This window comes from Mytilus californianus, unplaced genomic scaffold (genome assembly GCF_021869535.1).
Source record: "Mytilus californianus isolate M0D057914Y unplaced genomic scaffold, xbMytCali1.0.p SCAF_1, whole genome shotgun sequence".
Classification (NCBI taxonomy): domain Eukaryota; kingdom Metazoa; phylum Mollusca; class Bivalvia; order Mytilida; family Mytilidae; genus Mytilus; species Mytilus californianus.
The window spans coordinates 11,389,581-11,404,356 of NW_026262581.1; the positions used below are offsets into that span (position 1 = coordinate 11,389,581).

The following is a 14,776-nucleotide window of genomic DNA, read 5'->3' on the forward strand; positions in this document are numbered from 1 at the left end:
CCCTAATTATGGTTCATTGACTTTGAAACTTTTACATAGTTTACAAGTGAATGTTTATGTTTAGGTTTGTTTAAAGGTAACGACTTATGAAAAGTCAATGGTTATTTGGTTTGCAGTTGTATTAGCATTGGTACATCTCATTTCCATGGAGATTGTTTAGCCCTGTACCTTCAGTCATGGTTCATTGACTTTGAATATTTGCATAACGTTAAAGTATTGCTATTTTAATTTCAACCTTTGCATTATCAAAATAACAAATAGGCGAGACATATCTCTGTGTTAACAGTTTATTTTTGTTTGTCATGGAAACCCCCTTAAATGAATCTAAATTCCCTGCATTAAAATATTGTGTAAGAACTGCATGAATCTTGTAAAATGGATGCATTTCAGAACACTGTTTATGTTAATGTTGTGGTTCTTGGTTATCATTAAAATGCATGCAGGTTTCAAATACTTCCTGTATTGTCAGCAACATGTGAGATTTAATTGAAAATCCAGACGTCATGTTTACATACATGGCAGCATTTTCTCAAAACAAAGACGCTTGTGTTGTACTATGATTAGAATATTTGTTTGTCTTAACACTGGATCAGCTTTTATTTTATCACAAATCACAGTAATATACAAGAAAACAATATATTTCTTTTTTTTTCACCAAAAATTAATTAACTCAAGACATATAATGGTCATTTCATAGGTTTTTGTAAATTATGTTATTCTTTCTTTTGGTCTTGCCTATTTCTCTCAGTGATTCAAAGTGTTTATATTAGCAGAGGGCTTCAATTAAGCAGACTTATTTTGAAATTTATATGTAACTCTGTGGAAGAGAGGAATCATAATATTTTGTTGCACTGGTACTGTATTTTAAGCATTAAATCATTATAAATCTGTTTTCTCCTTTATCAAAGCAGGCCAAGATAGAAAATAGTTATGTCAACAAAGATGAGCTAAATCAAAAGGAAAAAGAACTAGAGGCCCACTACAGGCTTCAATTAAACAGGAAGTTAGATGAGATTAATAATTACCTGGAACAACAGGCCAGAGCTAGAGAAAGGCTTGATAACTCCAGGGATGAAACAGAATATAAAATCAAAGATGCCAGGAGAAAACTTGAGGTATGGACATGGTTTGTGTTTTGTTTAGATAAAAAAAAAGTGATGACTGAATTCTCATTATTTAGGCAAAAAGTGGGATAGAGTATTACTTGTAATGTGCAAAAACAAATATTGTAATTGATCAATGAAATTGATAATAGTTTCCTTGAAATTAAAGACCTAATCCACCTAATTTGGTCCTCCAAACTTTGATGATGGTATTTATAATTACAGGATGAAAACACATCTCTAAAAATACAAAATGAGCAGATCAAAGCACAAAAGGATAGCAAGGAAATGGAAGCCAAACGTTTCCGTGACCTGTATGATAGTGAAATGCAGTGGAGGATGAGACTAAGTGAACAGTTAGTACGGACTACAGACAAGGCATATGGGTACAAATCAAAGTTAGTGTAAGTGCCACTGGGTCTAGCTTAAATTAGCTTCTCTTGGTGGCTTTTTTCTCTTTCTGTCTCCCAAAAGTTACTTAAGATGTCAGACCACCAATTCATCCTCACTAATTTAGAACAAAAAATAGTGCTTTTGACATTGCTGTTTACTTAAACTAGCTGATGAAGTTAAAAATGTAACTTTTCCTGTGGGAAATATATTTTGATCATTTTGAGCTCAGATTGACTTGTACATGAACTCCCAACTCAATTTTAGGGTAGATGTGCTCAATAGTATTCTAATGAAGATTTTCAGTAACATAACATGCTATTTTTAGCTCACCTGACCTGAAAGGTCAAGTGAGCTTTTCTCATCACTTTGCGTCCGTCGTCCGTCGTCCTGCGTCCGTCGTCCGTCGTCCGTAAACTTTTACAAAAATCTTCTCCTCTGAAACTACTGGGCCAAATTTAACCAAACTTGGCCACAATCATCATTGGGGTATCTAGTTTTAAAAATGTGTGGCGTGACCTGGTCAACCAACCAAGATGGCCGCCACGGCTAAAAATAGAACATAGGGGTAAAATGCAGTTTTTAGCTTATAACTCAAAAACCAAAGCATTAAGAGCAAATCTGACACGGGGTAAAATTGTTCATCAGGTCAAGATCTATCTGCCCTGAAATTTTCAGATGAATCGGACAACCCGTTATTGGGTTGCTGCCCCTGAATTGGTAATTTTAAGGAAATTTTGCTGATTTTGGTTATTATCTTGAATATTATTATAGATAGAGATAAACTGTAAACAGCAATTATGTTCAGCAAAGTAAGATTAACAAATAAGTCAACATGACTGAAATGGTCAGTTGACCCCTTTAGGAGTTATTGCCCTTTATAGTCAATTTTTAACCATTTTTCGTAAATCTTAGTTATCTTTTACAAAAATCTTCTCCTCTGAAACAACTGGGCCAAACTAAACCAAACTTGGCCACAATCATCATTGGGGTATCTAGTTTAAAAAATGTGTGGCGTGACCCGGCCAACCAACCAAGATGGCGGCCACAGCTAAAAATAAAACATAGGGGTAAAATGCAGTTTTTGGCTTATAACTCAAAAACCAAAGCATTTAGAGCAAATCTGACATGAAGTAAAATTGTTTATCAGGTCAAGATCTATCTGCCCTGAAATTTTCAGATGAATCGAACAACCTGTTGTTGGGTTGCTGCCCCTGAATTGGTAATTTTAAGGAAATTTTGCTGTTTTTGGTTATTATCTTGAATATTATTATAGATAGAGATAAACTGTAAACAGCAATAATGTTCAGCAAAGTAAGATCTACAAATAAGTCAACATGACTGAAATGGTCAGTTGACCCCTTTAGGAGTTATTGCCCTTTATAGTCAATTTTTAACAATTTTTCGTAAATCTTAGTAATCTTTTACAAAAATCTTCTCCTCTGAAACTACGTGGCCAAATTAAACCAAACTTGGCCACAATCATCATTTGGTTATCTAGTTTTAAAAATGTGTGGCGTGACCTGGTCAACCAACCAAGATGGCCGCCACGGCTAAAAATAGAACATAAGGGTAAAATTCAGTTTTTGGCTTTTAACTCAAAAACCAAAGCATTTAAAGCAAATCTGACATGAAGTAAAATTGTTTATCAGGTCAAGATCTATCTGCCCTGAAATTTTCAGATGAATCGGACAACCCGTTGTTGGGTTGCTGCCTTTGAATTGGTAATTTTAAGGTAATTTTGCTGTTTTTGGTTATTATCTTGAATATTATTATAGATAGAGATAAACTGTAAAAAACAATAAATGTCGGCAAAGTAAGATCTACAAATAAGTCAACATGACCGAAATTGTCAGTTGACCCCTTTAGGAGTTATTGCCCTTTATAGTCAATTTTTAACCATTTTTTCGTAAATCTTAGTAATCTTTTACAAAAATCTTCTCCTCTGAAACTACTGGGCCAAGTTAATTATAGATAGAGATAATTGTAAGCAGGAAAAATGTTCAGTAAATTAAGATGTACAAACACATCACCATCACCAAAACACAATTTTGTCATGAATCCATCTGCGTCCTTTATTTAATATTCACATAGACCAAGGTGAGCGACACAGGCTCTTTAGAGCCTCTAGTTAGTAGTAGGGGACTTTCAGAACATCTTGTGTCACTACAAAACTTTAAACAATGGTTGAAAATTGGCATGTAGAAAGTTGACACATGTATAATTCAGAATATGCATGGTTTTCATGAAGTTAAAATGAAGGTTAAATGTTAAGAGAGCTGTGAAATTTGATAAATTTTGTTGAATGAAGAAGGATTTTGACATGGTTGTCTGACACCTATAGCTTTATAGCAATATATTAGCATTTCTATATCTTGTAATAAATATCCATTTCGGACCATTTTCTTGTGTAATAATGTAATTTATCAAATCTTGTTTCTTTATAAAATTTCTTTCATGGGAATTGAATAAACAAATTTTTTTTTGACAAAATGTGTGACAGATACAGATTTACACTTTTGTTTTGAAAATTTGATAATTGTCCAGAGGGACAATAATGTTTTTCTGGTGGTGGCCTAAACTATTTGTGTAAAGCTTAATATTTAAGAAGCTAGAAGAGCTGCATAATCCATATCTCGAAGAACAGAAGCTTTATGGTCTTTCATATATGGGCAATAATTTGGTATTGGGACCGTTTCCGATAAGGATAGAAAAGTGATAAAATATTGTATTTTGTTGAGAGAAGTTGTTGCTCCACCATCAAATGCTATTATTTCTATTAAAATATAGGTGCTTTCTAATCTCCCCTAGAGAGAACTTGAAATAAACAAATATTTAAGATTATTTGGCCACTTTTGTATGTCATTTCTTAGCGTTATTTTCGCTTCCGAAGTGCGTAACGCTGCCCGATTGAAAGATAATCGTCGCCTGCAAAATCGTAACTTTTGCTTTCAAATAATAAAGAACATCGATCAAAAAGAATAGTCAGAAGAAATTGCCGAGAACTATAACTATTTTTGTAGCAGGTGTAAGAAAAGTAGCATTACTTTGGTTTCCGATTTCGTAACGCAAATTTTAGATGGTGTAGTCTGCTTTATTGTAAATGAATTCTTCATAACAATATGCAAATATGAACTCTCGCGAGATGTTCAAACAGGTAAATCAGTGATTATTTACATTCTAGTTTTGTTCTTCGTAATAATTAAGTTAGAAAATGACGTTATCGTTATGCGTTACATTTCACACAAAACAGAAGTCCAGTTATTTACTTTTTATTTATTAAAATTGTTTTTGTCGTTCAGTCCAAATCATTTCTGGTCATACGTGAAACATGTGGCGAACATGTGATTAAGCGCTTACGGCCGGGTATATAAAATATTAGGTCTAAACATCGTTTTTGTTTCCAACGGGATAGTAGCAAGCACATTCTGTAGACTGTTTTCATATTGTTTAAAAAAGGAAAATACAATTTTCAAAGAGATCGCGACGGGGGTCTATTATTTTTCCTACGTGCATAATGTTACATACTATCTTGAGTTAAAATAAATGCCCAATGACTTGACAAAATCGATTTCTTATTCGAGGGACGTTACAACACCCTTTGTTTCCGGATAACGATGAAAAGATTCCTTGGAGAATTCATTCAACATTACGTCTCTTATCATTCTGCCGCTGCTCGTTGAATTGATTTTGCTTTAGCAGTAAATTGTACTTGATATTTTAGGTAAATGAAGATAATTTTTTAAAAAATACATGTTGATATACCGTTACACTTGGAATGTAGAGAGTTGGTATCTTTGTCACAATTTATTTTTTTTTTAATTTAAATAATATTCAGCAAATACTTTTCAAAAATGCAATAATATTGTCAAAGGAGAAGTAAACTTTTACCATGCATGACTTAAAAGGAAGTACTTTATCGATTTTAGCCCACTAAAGAAGGCTAACATGTGGAAACCATGTAGATGGTGTACAGGTCACAAATATCACATGATGCCTACTATAAGATTTTAGTTCCAAGTTAAAAGTTTTTTTTACTTTACTGGATTAATAGGAATTTGACATTGGAATTAATTGTATAAAACTGGAATTTCAAAACCAATAATTACATTTTTTTGGCTAAAACATCAAGATACAATGATTATGGTATCCTGTATCATTTAAGAAAACGTGGAAATTTCTGAATAAATTGCACTATTTTTTTTCAAAACAAACACATATTTAGGAGTTTTATAGTAATACTATTACATTTAAGACAGATTTTAACCAGAGATGCAAATCTAAATGCATAAGTATGCCAGTAGTAAATCAATACATGGAAACCGCCAATGTTGTATCCAGTTCAGTTGCATGCGTTACAATTTCATAGCTTTTCAAAAGTGTTATTTCCCTTCAGGTAAGTAGTGCCGGTTCACTGCCTGCATGGCCAATATATCAAAACAGTTTTCTTTTCAACTTAAAAGTAACATTTTGCTTTGAAAATATGTTCACCTATATCAAATTTGCCATGATAAAACATTGCATGAAATAACATGTCACTTTAATGTTGACATTTAAAATAAGCTTTTTAGCTCACCTGGCCCGAAGGGCCAAGTGAGTTTTTCTCATCACTTGGCGTCCGTCGTCCGTCGTCCGTCGTCGGCGTAAACTTTTTACATTTTGAACTTCTTCTAGAGAACCACTGAATGGAATGAAACCAAACATGGCATGAATGTTCCTTATGAGGTGCTGACCAAGTGTTGTTACTTTGTAGCCGATCCATCATCCAAGATGGCCGCCAGCGGTGGACTTAGTTTAACATAGGACCCTATGGGAAATACATACAAATGTCTTCTTTTAGAGAACCACTGAATGCAATGAAACCAAACATAGCATGAATGTTCCTTATGAGGTGCTGACCAAGTGTTGTTACTTTGTAGCGGATCCATCATCCAAGATGGCCGCCAGCGGTGGACTTGGTTTAACATAGGACCCTATGGGAAATACATACAAATGTCTTCTTTTAGAGAACCACTGAATGGAATGAAACCAAACATGGCATGAATGTTTCTTATGAGGTGCTGACCGAGTGTTGTTACTTTGAAGCCGATCCATAATCCAAGATGGACGCCAGCGGTGGACTTAGTTTAACATAGGACCCTATGGGAAATACATACAAATGTCTTCTTTTAGAGAACCACTGAATGGAATGAAACCAAACATGGTATGAATGTTCCTTATGAGGTGCTGACCAAGTGTTGTTACTTTGTAGCGGATCCATCATCCAAGATGGCCGCCAGCGGTGGACTTAGTTTAACATAGGACCCTATGGGAAATACATACAAATGTCTTCTTTTAGAGAACCACTGAATGGAATGAAACCAAACATGGCATGAATGTTCCTTATGAGGTGCTGACCAAGTGTTGTTACTTTGTAGCGGATCCATCATCCAAGATGGCCGCCAGCGGTGGACTTAGTTTAACATAGGACCCTATGGGAAATACATACAAATGTCTTCTTTTAGAGAACCACTGAATGGAATGAAACCAAACATGGCATGAATGTTTCTTATGAGGTGCTGACCGAGTGTTGTTACTTTGAAGCCGATCCATAATCCAAGATGGACGCCAGCGGTGGACTTAGTTTAACATAGGACCCTATGGGAAATACATACAAATGTCTTCTTTTAAAGAACCACTGAATGGAATGAAACCAAACATGGCATGCATGTTCCTTTTGAGGTGCTGACCAAGTCTTGTTACTTTGAAGCTGATCCTTCATCCATGATGGCCGCCAATGGGGGGACTTCCTTTAACATAAGACCCTATGGGAAATACATACAAATGCTTCTTCTAGAGGTGCACTGAATGGAATGAAACCAAAACATGGCATAAATGTTTCTTATGAGGTGCTGATTAAGTGTTGCTACTTTGTTGCCGATTTACTGTTCAAGATGGCCACCAGGATTTTTTATTAAATTACAGGACCAATATTAAACCAAATTTGGCCTCACTCATTATTAGGGTATCTGTTATGATTTTAATCTATTTTTACATGATTTCCAAAACCAAAGTAGAATCAGGTGAGCGACACAGGCTCTTGAGAGCCTCTAGTTACAGTTGCCCTTGCTGAAAGGAACTATAGGGTTCTGTTTAATGACAGGACTTGTGACTTTGAAGATCGGTCATAATTTGTATTGAATGATAAGAAGTTACAATCAAACTTGTGACCTTTAGAGAAACGAGCCCAATAACAACTTACCAGAATTTTTTTTAATCAGATTTATATATTTGTGGTCACAAATTTTGGAAAGAAATTGAGTGAAATAAACCGGGCTATTCTTTTTGGAATATCAGGTTTTTGGTTATATTTCTGTAATCCATGATACTTAATTGTAATTTTCCAGCAGTTGTAATGAATGGGTGTGAACAATTATAAGATTTCATTGAATTTCTATACACCCGCAAAATAATGTTTTGTATATGGAATCTTGTCTATATAAAAAAGAAGATGTGGTATGATTGCCAATTAGACAACTCTCCACAAGAGACCAAATGACACAGAAATTTACAGCTGAGCTATAGGTACGGCCTTTAACAATGAGCAAAGCCCATACCACACAGTCAGCTATAAAAGGTCCTGAAATCACAAATGTAAAACAATTCAAACTTTTATTGGATATAAGAAGATGTGGTATGAGTGCCAATGAGACAACTCTCCATCCAAGTCAAAATTTATTAAAGCAAACCAATATAGGTCAAAGTACGGTCTTCAACACTGAGCCTTGGCTCACACCAAACAGCAAGCTATAAAGGGCCCCAAAAATTACTAGTGTTAAACCATTCAAACGGGAAAACCAACAGTCTAATCTATATAAAAACATGCAATTTTACAAAAAGCAAGGGACAGGGTGGAAGTTACAAGATACTACTTATACTGTGGATAAAATGGACATCAAAATCATTAAGGATGGCATATTTTGGTATTAATATTGATTCAATCATAGGGTCTTTGCATCGGAAATAAACACATTTATTCTAAAACCAGTTGTTGGCATGATACAGGTTATGTTCTTCTCATATATTTTATGATGGTATGATGGTATGATACTAAACCCCTAACAGGAGGGATTGTACTTGATTTTCATATGATGAAGACCTAGTAGTTCATACGTGTTTCTCGTTTCTCGTTTTTATATAGATTAGACCGTTGGTTTTTCCGTTTGAATGGTTTTACACTAGTAATTTTGGAGCTAGCATGTCAGTAACTGCTAGTAGTCCTATGTTCATTGATGTATCATTGTCATTTTGCTTAGTTTCTTTTGTTACCTATTCTTACATCGGCCTTGGACTTCTTTTAAACTGAGTTTTACTGTGCGTATTGCTATGTGTTTCTTTCTTCTACGTTGACTTGAGGTATAGGGGGAGGGTTGAGATCTCACAAAACATGTTTAACCCCGCTGCATTTTTGCGCCTGTCCCAAGTCAGGGGCCTCTGGCTTTTGTTAGTCTTGTATGTTTTTTAATTTTAGTTCATTTATATGCTTTGGAGTTTAGTGTGACATCCATTTTCACTGAACTAGTACACAATTTTATTTAGGGGCCAGCTGAGGACCACCTCCGGGTGCGGGATTTTCTCGCTGCATCTGCATTGAAGACGCATTGGTGGACTTCGGCTGTTGTCTGCTCTTTGGTCGGGTTGTTGTCTCTTTGACATATTCCCCATTTCCATTCTCAATTTTATTTTTATCACTAACATATTGGATGTTCCAAACATTGATATGTTTGTTGGATCACGCTTTTTGTTTTGTGTTCAATAAAATTTAGAAATTTAAAATGTCCTGCATCTTTCCAATTGAATCAAAAGTTAGAGCTGAGAAAGTGCCTCCCAACACCCCCATACATTCAGTTCTGGAACAGCCCTTTATAGAAAAGTACATTATATAAGATAAGTAGCACTAGCTAGATCTCCCAGTTTATACAGTGCTTGAATTTTCTGGTTAGTGACGCATAAGCACAAAGTGTAAACCATGCAATTGTGTTACAGAGCTAGCTAGCACACTGCATTGGGTTTCTAAGGGTTAGTAGGCACATGTGCTACATATAAAAGTGTATAAGAATTATAACAAAAAGCAAGAGAAAATACATTGGTAGTCAAAATCAGTTGGCGCCCAAAAAATAATTTATTTTAGTGACACCCTTGTTTCTATATTCTCATAGTTTTTATTGTCTATTGGAAAAAAATTATCAAAAACAGTCCTAAATTTAAAAACCAAAGTTATAAGTAACATTAACAAGAAAAAGTTTACTGTTCAGATTATTTTAAGCTGATTTTCCAATAAAATAAAACTAAAAAAAATGCTTTTGGTTTCTTATGGTTTCCTGTCGCATTTAAAAAAAACCTTAATTTAACATTGAAAATAGATTTTAAATAATAACATGAAGCAAGTAACACTAGTAATTGTGTTCATTTATGTCTTTTGAAATAAATTGTGCAAAATAAAGAAAATAAAGTTTTGTTTCCTGTTTGGTTTCCTGTCACGAAAACGGTGAATCACAATGGATTAATTTTTGCTCGAAAAACCCACTTGTTCCATTAGTACTATTCTCACACCAACACAATCCACAGAATAAAAGTTAAAGTTTTGGAACTTAAAAAAAAAGATACAAAAAGAAACCAAAGGCCGAATACCAAATTATTGCCCATATCCATTATCCTTGACAGCATTTTCATTGATTTCTATTTAAAATATTTTCCATTCAATTCTTTCAGTCTTTTATTTAATAACTACTAGTTTGTTTTTCTTATTGTGTGTATGGAATTAGTTGTTGATTTTTAATTGCTAGACATGAAACAAGATTTGATTTCACCTGTATAATTTTTATATTGTATGTAGACATTTTATCTGATATACATAGCATTTTCATAGAGGTCAACATATACACAAGTATTAGTCACATAGTCGATAGCTATCTTTTCACACATTTTTCATTAGCTTTCTACAGTAGAGAGGACTATTGCAATACCTTAGCATTCATCTATGTGTAGCTTTACAATGTTAATGCTCATTTTCAGTTTTCAGATGATAAGTGGATCTACAGATATAGCTATTGTAATAATGAGCAATGAAATACTGTGGATTCATTTATTTTCGTGGATAGAGAAAAATTTGTATTTTCGTGGATACTTGATTTCGTTGTTTTTCCTAAGTCTGCTTACAAGCCTATTGAAAGTTTGTACTTGGTTGAACATTTAAATTCGTGAATCACCTTTACCCATTAAATCAACGAAAATTAGTATCCAACAAAAATAATGAATCCACAGTACTATTATTATCTATACCATTATATTTTACTTAACCAGACTGGACACTTGTATTATTAAACTTAAAATTAACATTATAAACAATTAGAACTAGAGTTATTGAAATTTTTCTACATATTTCAAATATCATAAATTTATAGTTCAAATCATCATGGATTTAAGTGTTCATCAAACTTAACAATCGATATGTTAACCAATGAATATTTAAGATCAAGTGAACCAAACTTTGTTATAAAATAAATAATCAACCATTCAGGAAATATAAATCAGCTAAGAATTGGTCAAGGGTTAGAGAATGTATATGTTTATTACATTATTTACTGTAAAATTCAGATCGACAACATTTTCATTAATTGGCATCAAAATTTTGGGTCAATATAGATAGTGTTGTGTGCTTGTTTTGGAGATACAAGCATTTGAATAATTAGATGTATTTTTTTTAGGAAGGTGGGATATTTGTCTGGAATTTTTATTTGAAATGTATGTGAGGAAAAAAAATATTAAACTTTATGAAAAATGTAATAATAATTTGAAAATATTTTGTATAGGTATTTTTTTTAAGTATATGCTTTTGAAAAAAAATCACAAATAAGGCTTGCTAGGCAATATTTCTTAATGCATTGCTTAGAAAAAAGTCAGAGAGGTTTCAAAGTATTAAGGAAAAGTTGAAAATGTGAAAATAAAGCAATCATCCTTGAAGACAGATTGAGAATCCAAATGATTTATTGTTGCATTGATATTTTTTCTAGCAGTGCCGAAAGACAGAGAGGAAGAATTCAAAACAATTTATCATTTTCCTCACCAGTTAATGGTAATGCATTGGACTATAGCAGACTGAGTATGAATGGAGACGACATTCTCAGTAATAGACTGAGGGTGGAGTTAGATCGTAGCATAGCCAAACATTTAGAAGCAGGTAAGGTCTTCTTTGTTGATAGGAAATGATTAGAATGGTTCTCTTTTTTCAAAAGTAGGCTCTGTTCTTTTGAAAAATAAATGCACACAATTTCTCAATCTTGGCTATGTATTTAAATTGATAGAACAATTCACCAAAGAAAAAAAAAAGAAACCCTTTGTGACAGGGGTTATCAAATTTAATGTCATTTGGCTCAAATCAAACTCTGGTCCTATTTCTATTTAAGGATGTTCGCTCCTCTTGTTTTTGAATTTTTTGCCAGATATTTGGAATCCTCTTGTTTTATCCATGTAGTGCCTTTATAAATTTTGCCCGCTAACCCCTACTTTTCTTTTCATAGTTTTATAACATATAGTTTTAAAAGCCATATCTGAAAATCTTATAAAACTCTTGTTATTTTTTCAATGTTTTTGAAAGAAAAAAGGTGCCAATGTAAAATATATGAAAAATCTAGAGAGAATCATTTCCCGCCAAATTTTCAATGGGTTATATCTCAAAAACAAGCACACTGACCCTTCATTTTTTTCTGCCTTTTTAGTTCCTTTATTTATATAATATCAATTAATAACAGTCTGTTAAAAAGCTTGTTATTTTGAAACAGAGTAGTGAACATCCTTAATGTAACTCTTGTCAAAATCTAAAAAAAAATAATTTATGAATTAATTTTTTCCTAATTTTCAAGTCTTATTTTTGTTTAAGAAAAGTTGATAGTTTAGTGGAACATGATAGAAAATCAATCTGTATAATACAAGTAGCTATATATTTTCTTATTTCTTTTGTAGCCCCCCATGACAACATACAGCCTGCGATACGAACTCATGACGACAGTATCATGAACTCTTCGTTTGCCAAATCTAGTGCAGAATACTTAGAACTGTTAAAACGTAAATACTGTGTATAGCAGTGCCATAGGGTAGAAACTTTATAACATGTGTTCTATTGACCGTCCAGCCAATGATATTATTATGATACTCTGTTAAAGATTAATACTGAAAAATCTGTGTATGATTACACAGAAAGTAGTAATTGTTAAGGGAATTTTTAGTCGTCACAGATTTTAGTTTTCAAAATTTTACAAGAATGCTGCCAAACATTTAGTTTTGATTTAGTCAAAGATCAGTTGATGATGCAGTTTACTTTTCATGTTATTTGTTTTTACGTAATCTGCATATCCTACTAAAACTTGGAAGGAGTTTTATCATTGTTTAATCGTCACATTTTTATAACAAGATTATGCAAATTGCAATAATCATATGTAGAATGATTATACTGAAATCAATATGCACAATGACTTCCATATTTATTTAATGATTTAAATGTTTTAATCATTTTGTTCCAAGTTGAAGGGATGTTGATTTTTTTATGATTTATAAGAACTATATTTTTAAGTGCTTATATTTGTGGGATTAAGATAATATTTAATCTTAAAAAGAATCACAAGAATATCCTTCCAGTAATTGTTTGTACTCAGAATCAGTGTGTTTCTTTATATACATGTAGATATTTGTAATAGATCACCTATAGATAAACATTTATCTCCCTTTTGCACAGTTTTGGCGATTTATTTCTGCAGTAATTTAAAAAAAAAGATAAAAAGAAACCAAAGATTTTTTGTGCAACACAACTGTTTCTGTTTTGCATTGGTTAAATCATGAATATTCATTTATTGAGTGTAAAGTGTGGTGCATATTTGCCACTGCTTTCGAAAAAATCCAGGAAATAAAAAATTCAATAGTAGTTTCCTGTTTGAGCTACTGGATTTATTTAGAGTGTCAAGATATTATTCATTCATCAAAACAATATTTTCTTTGTATTCTGTAAATTTTAACATCAATATAAATGCCTTCTTCCAAAAGCTATGACTTTAGTCACCCTTTTTAGAATAAATTTTTGTGGTTCAAATGTTGGAAAGTGTGCATGAAGTGTTGTATTTCTTGCTGCATCCAGTAATCCCAGTATTGTCAAGGATTTCATTTCTGAGAGTGATGTGTGATTCAGTCAGTCACAAAATGTGTATAGTATGAGTGGGTTACTTCTGCTGTTGTTAAAATTGATTTTACTTAGTTGTTATTTTTGTTGTTGGTCTGTTGTTGCAGTTGAATCTTTAGACCAGAATGATTTTTTAACTGAGTGATATTTTTTAATTAGTGTATTACATATTGAATTAAAAATGGATCATGCAGAAGACAAATCTATTTGATATTAAGGTGATTCAAGCTTAGAATTATAAAAAAGACATGCTTTGAATTGAAGTATTTAGTTTAATTATTTGTTCGGTACATGTATATCAATGATATTAATGTGATCAAGGGTAATGTTGGTGCAATTTACGACTCAACAACCATAATACCTTGATGTTTTCGTCAAAATTAATTAGCATAGGTAGCATAATTATATGTAAATGTAAGTTAGACATTTATTTATAATTATGAATAGTTTACCCCTGAGGTCCATGAAAAAGTAAAGTGAAAGTAGGAATGTGATTTTGTTGACAATCTTAATATTTAAAACAAATATAAAATGATTTTCTGTAAATTGAGAAAATGATACATGACATGTATCCATCCACAAAAGTGATTAAAATTTGTACTTGTATCCGTCCACATGTGTGATAAAATTTGTGCATGACATTGTATCCGTCCACTGTTTTGTTTAGTGTTACATGTCTTGGTCATTGCCAGACCCCTCATGAGTCAAAATTGTTTTGTGTCAGTTCCATACAAACCAGATGATCATGAAATATTCTTTCTGTTTTCGCTGTCATTTCTATGAAAGAATATTTCACTCATTCAGATCCATTCAACAACATAGTTTACATGGAATAACGTTTTAATTCATGAGAATTTTATAATATATTGAACATAGTTAAAGTATAGTATTGTACTCGGTATATCCAAAGCCAGTTTAACTGCAATATTATCATATCAAATATTATTTGACAATTATTATATTTATATCAAGTCACAATTTATTGTTTTCATTTTTTATACACATTTTATTTGTTACTCATTTTGTAAAACTTTATACATCAAAACAGTTATTTTAATAAAATATATCAAACAGA

At 32.6% G+C, this 14,776-nt stretch overlaps 1 protein-coding gene across 12 annotated transcripts in view; it reads left to right on the top strand.

The window, feature by feature from the left end:
* The window catches only part of LOC127699199 (ankyrin repeat domain-containing protein 26-like), a 111,778-nt gene extending 97,002 nt beyond the window's left edge, over window positions 1-14,776 (top strand). For 6 of the 12 annotated variants that reach the window (XM_052203130.1, XM_052202994.1, XM_052203281.1 and 3 more), the window contains 4 exons: window positions 912-1,115; window positions 1,329-1,507; window positions 11,546-11,712; window positions 12,495-14,776. In XM_052203130.1, coding sequence (XP_052059090.1) covers window positions 912-1,115; window positions 1,329-1,507; window positions 11,546-11,712; window positions 12,495-12,613 — 669 coding nt within the window. In that variant the 3' untranslated portion in view covers window positions 12,614-14,776. Of the gene's footprint in view, window positions 1-908; window positions 1,116-1,328; window positions 1,508-11,545; window positions 11,713-12,494 lie in introns of all 12 variants that reach the window. The other 6 variants (XM_052203063.1, XM_052203203.1, XM_052203323.1 and 3 more) reach the window with 2 other exon arrangements.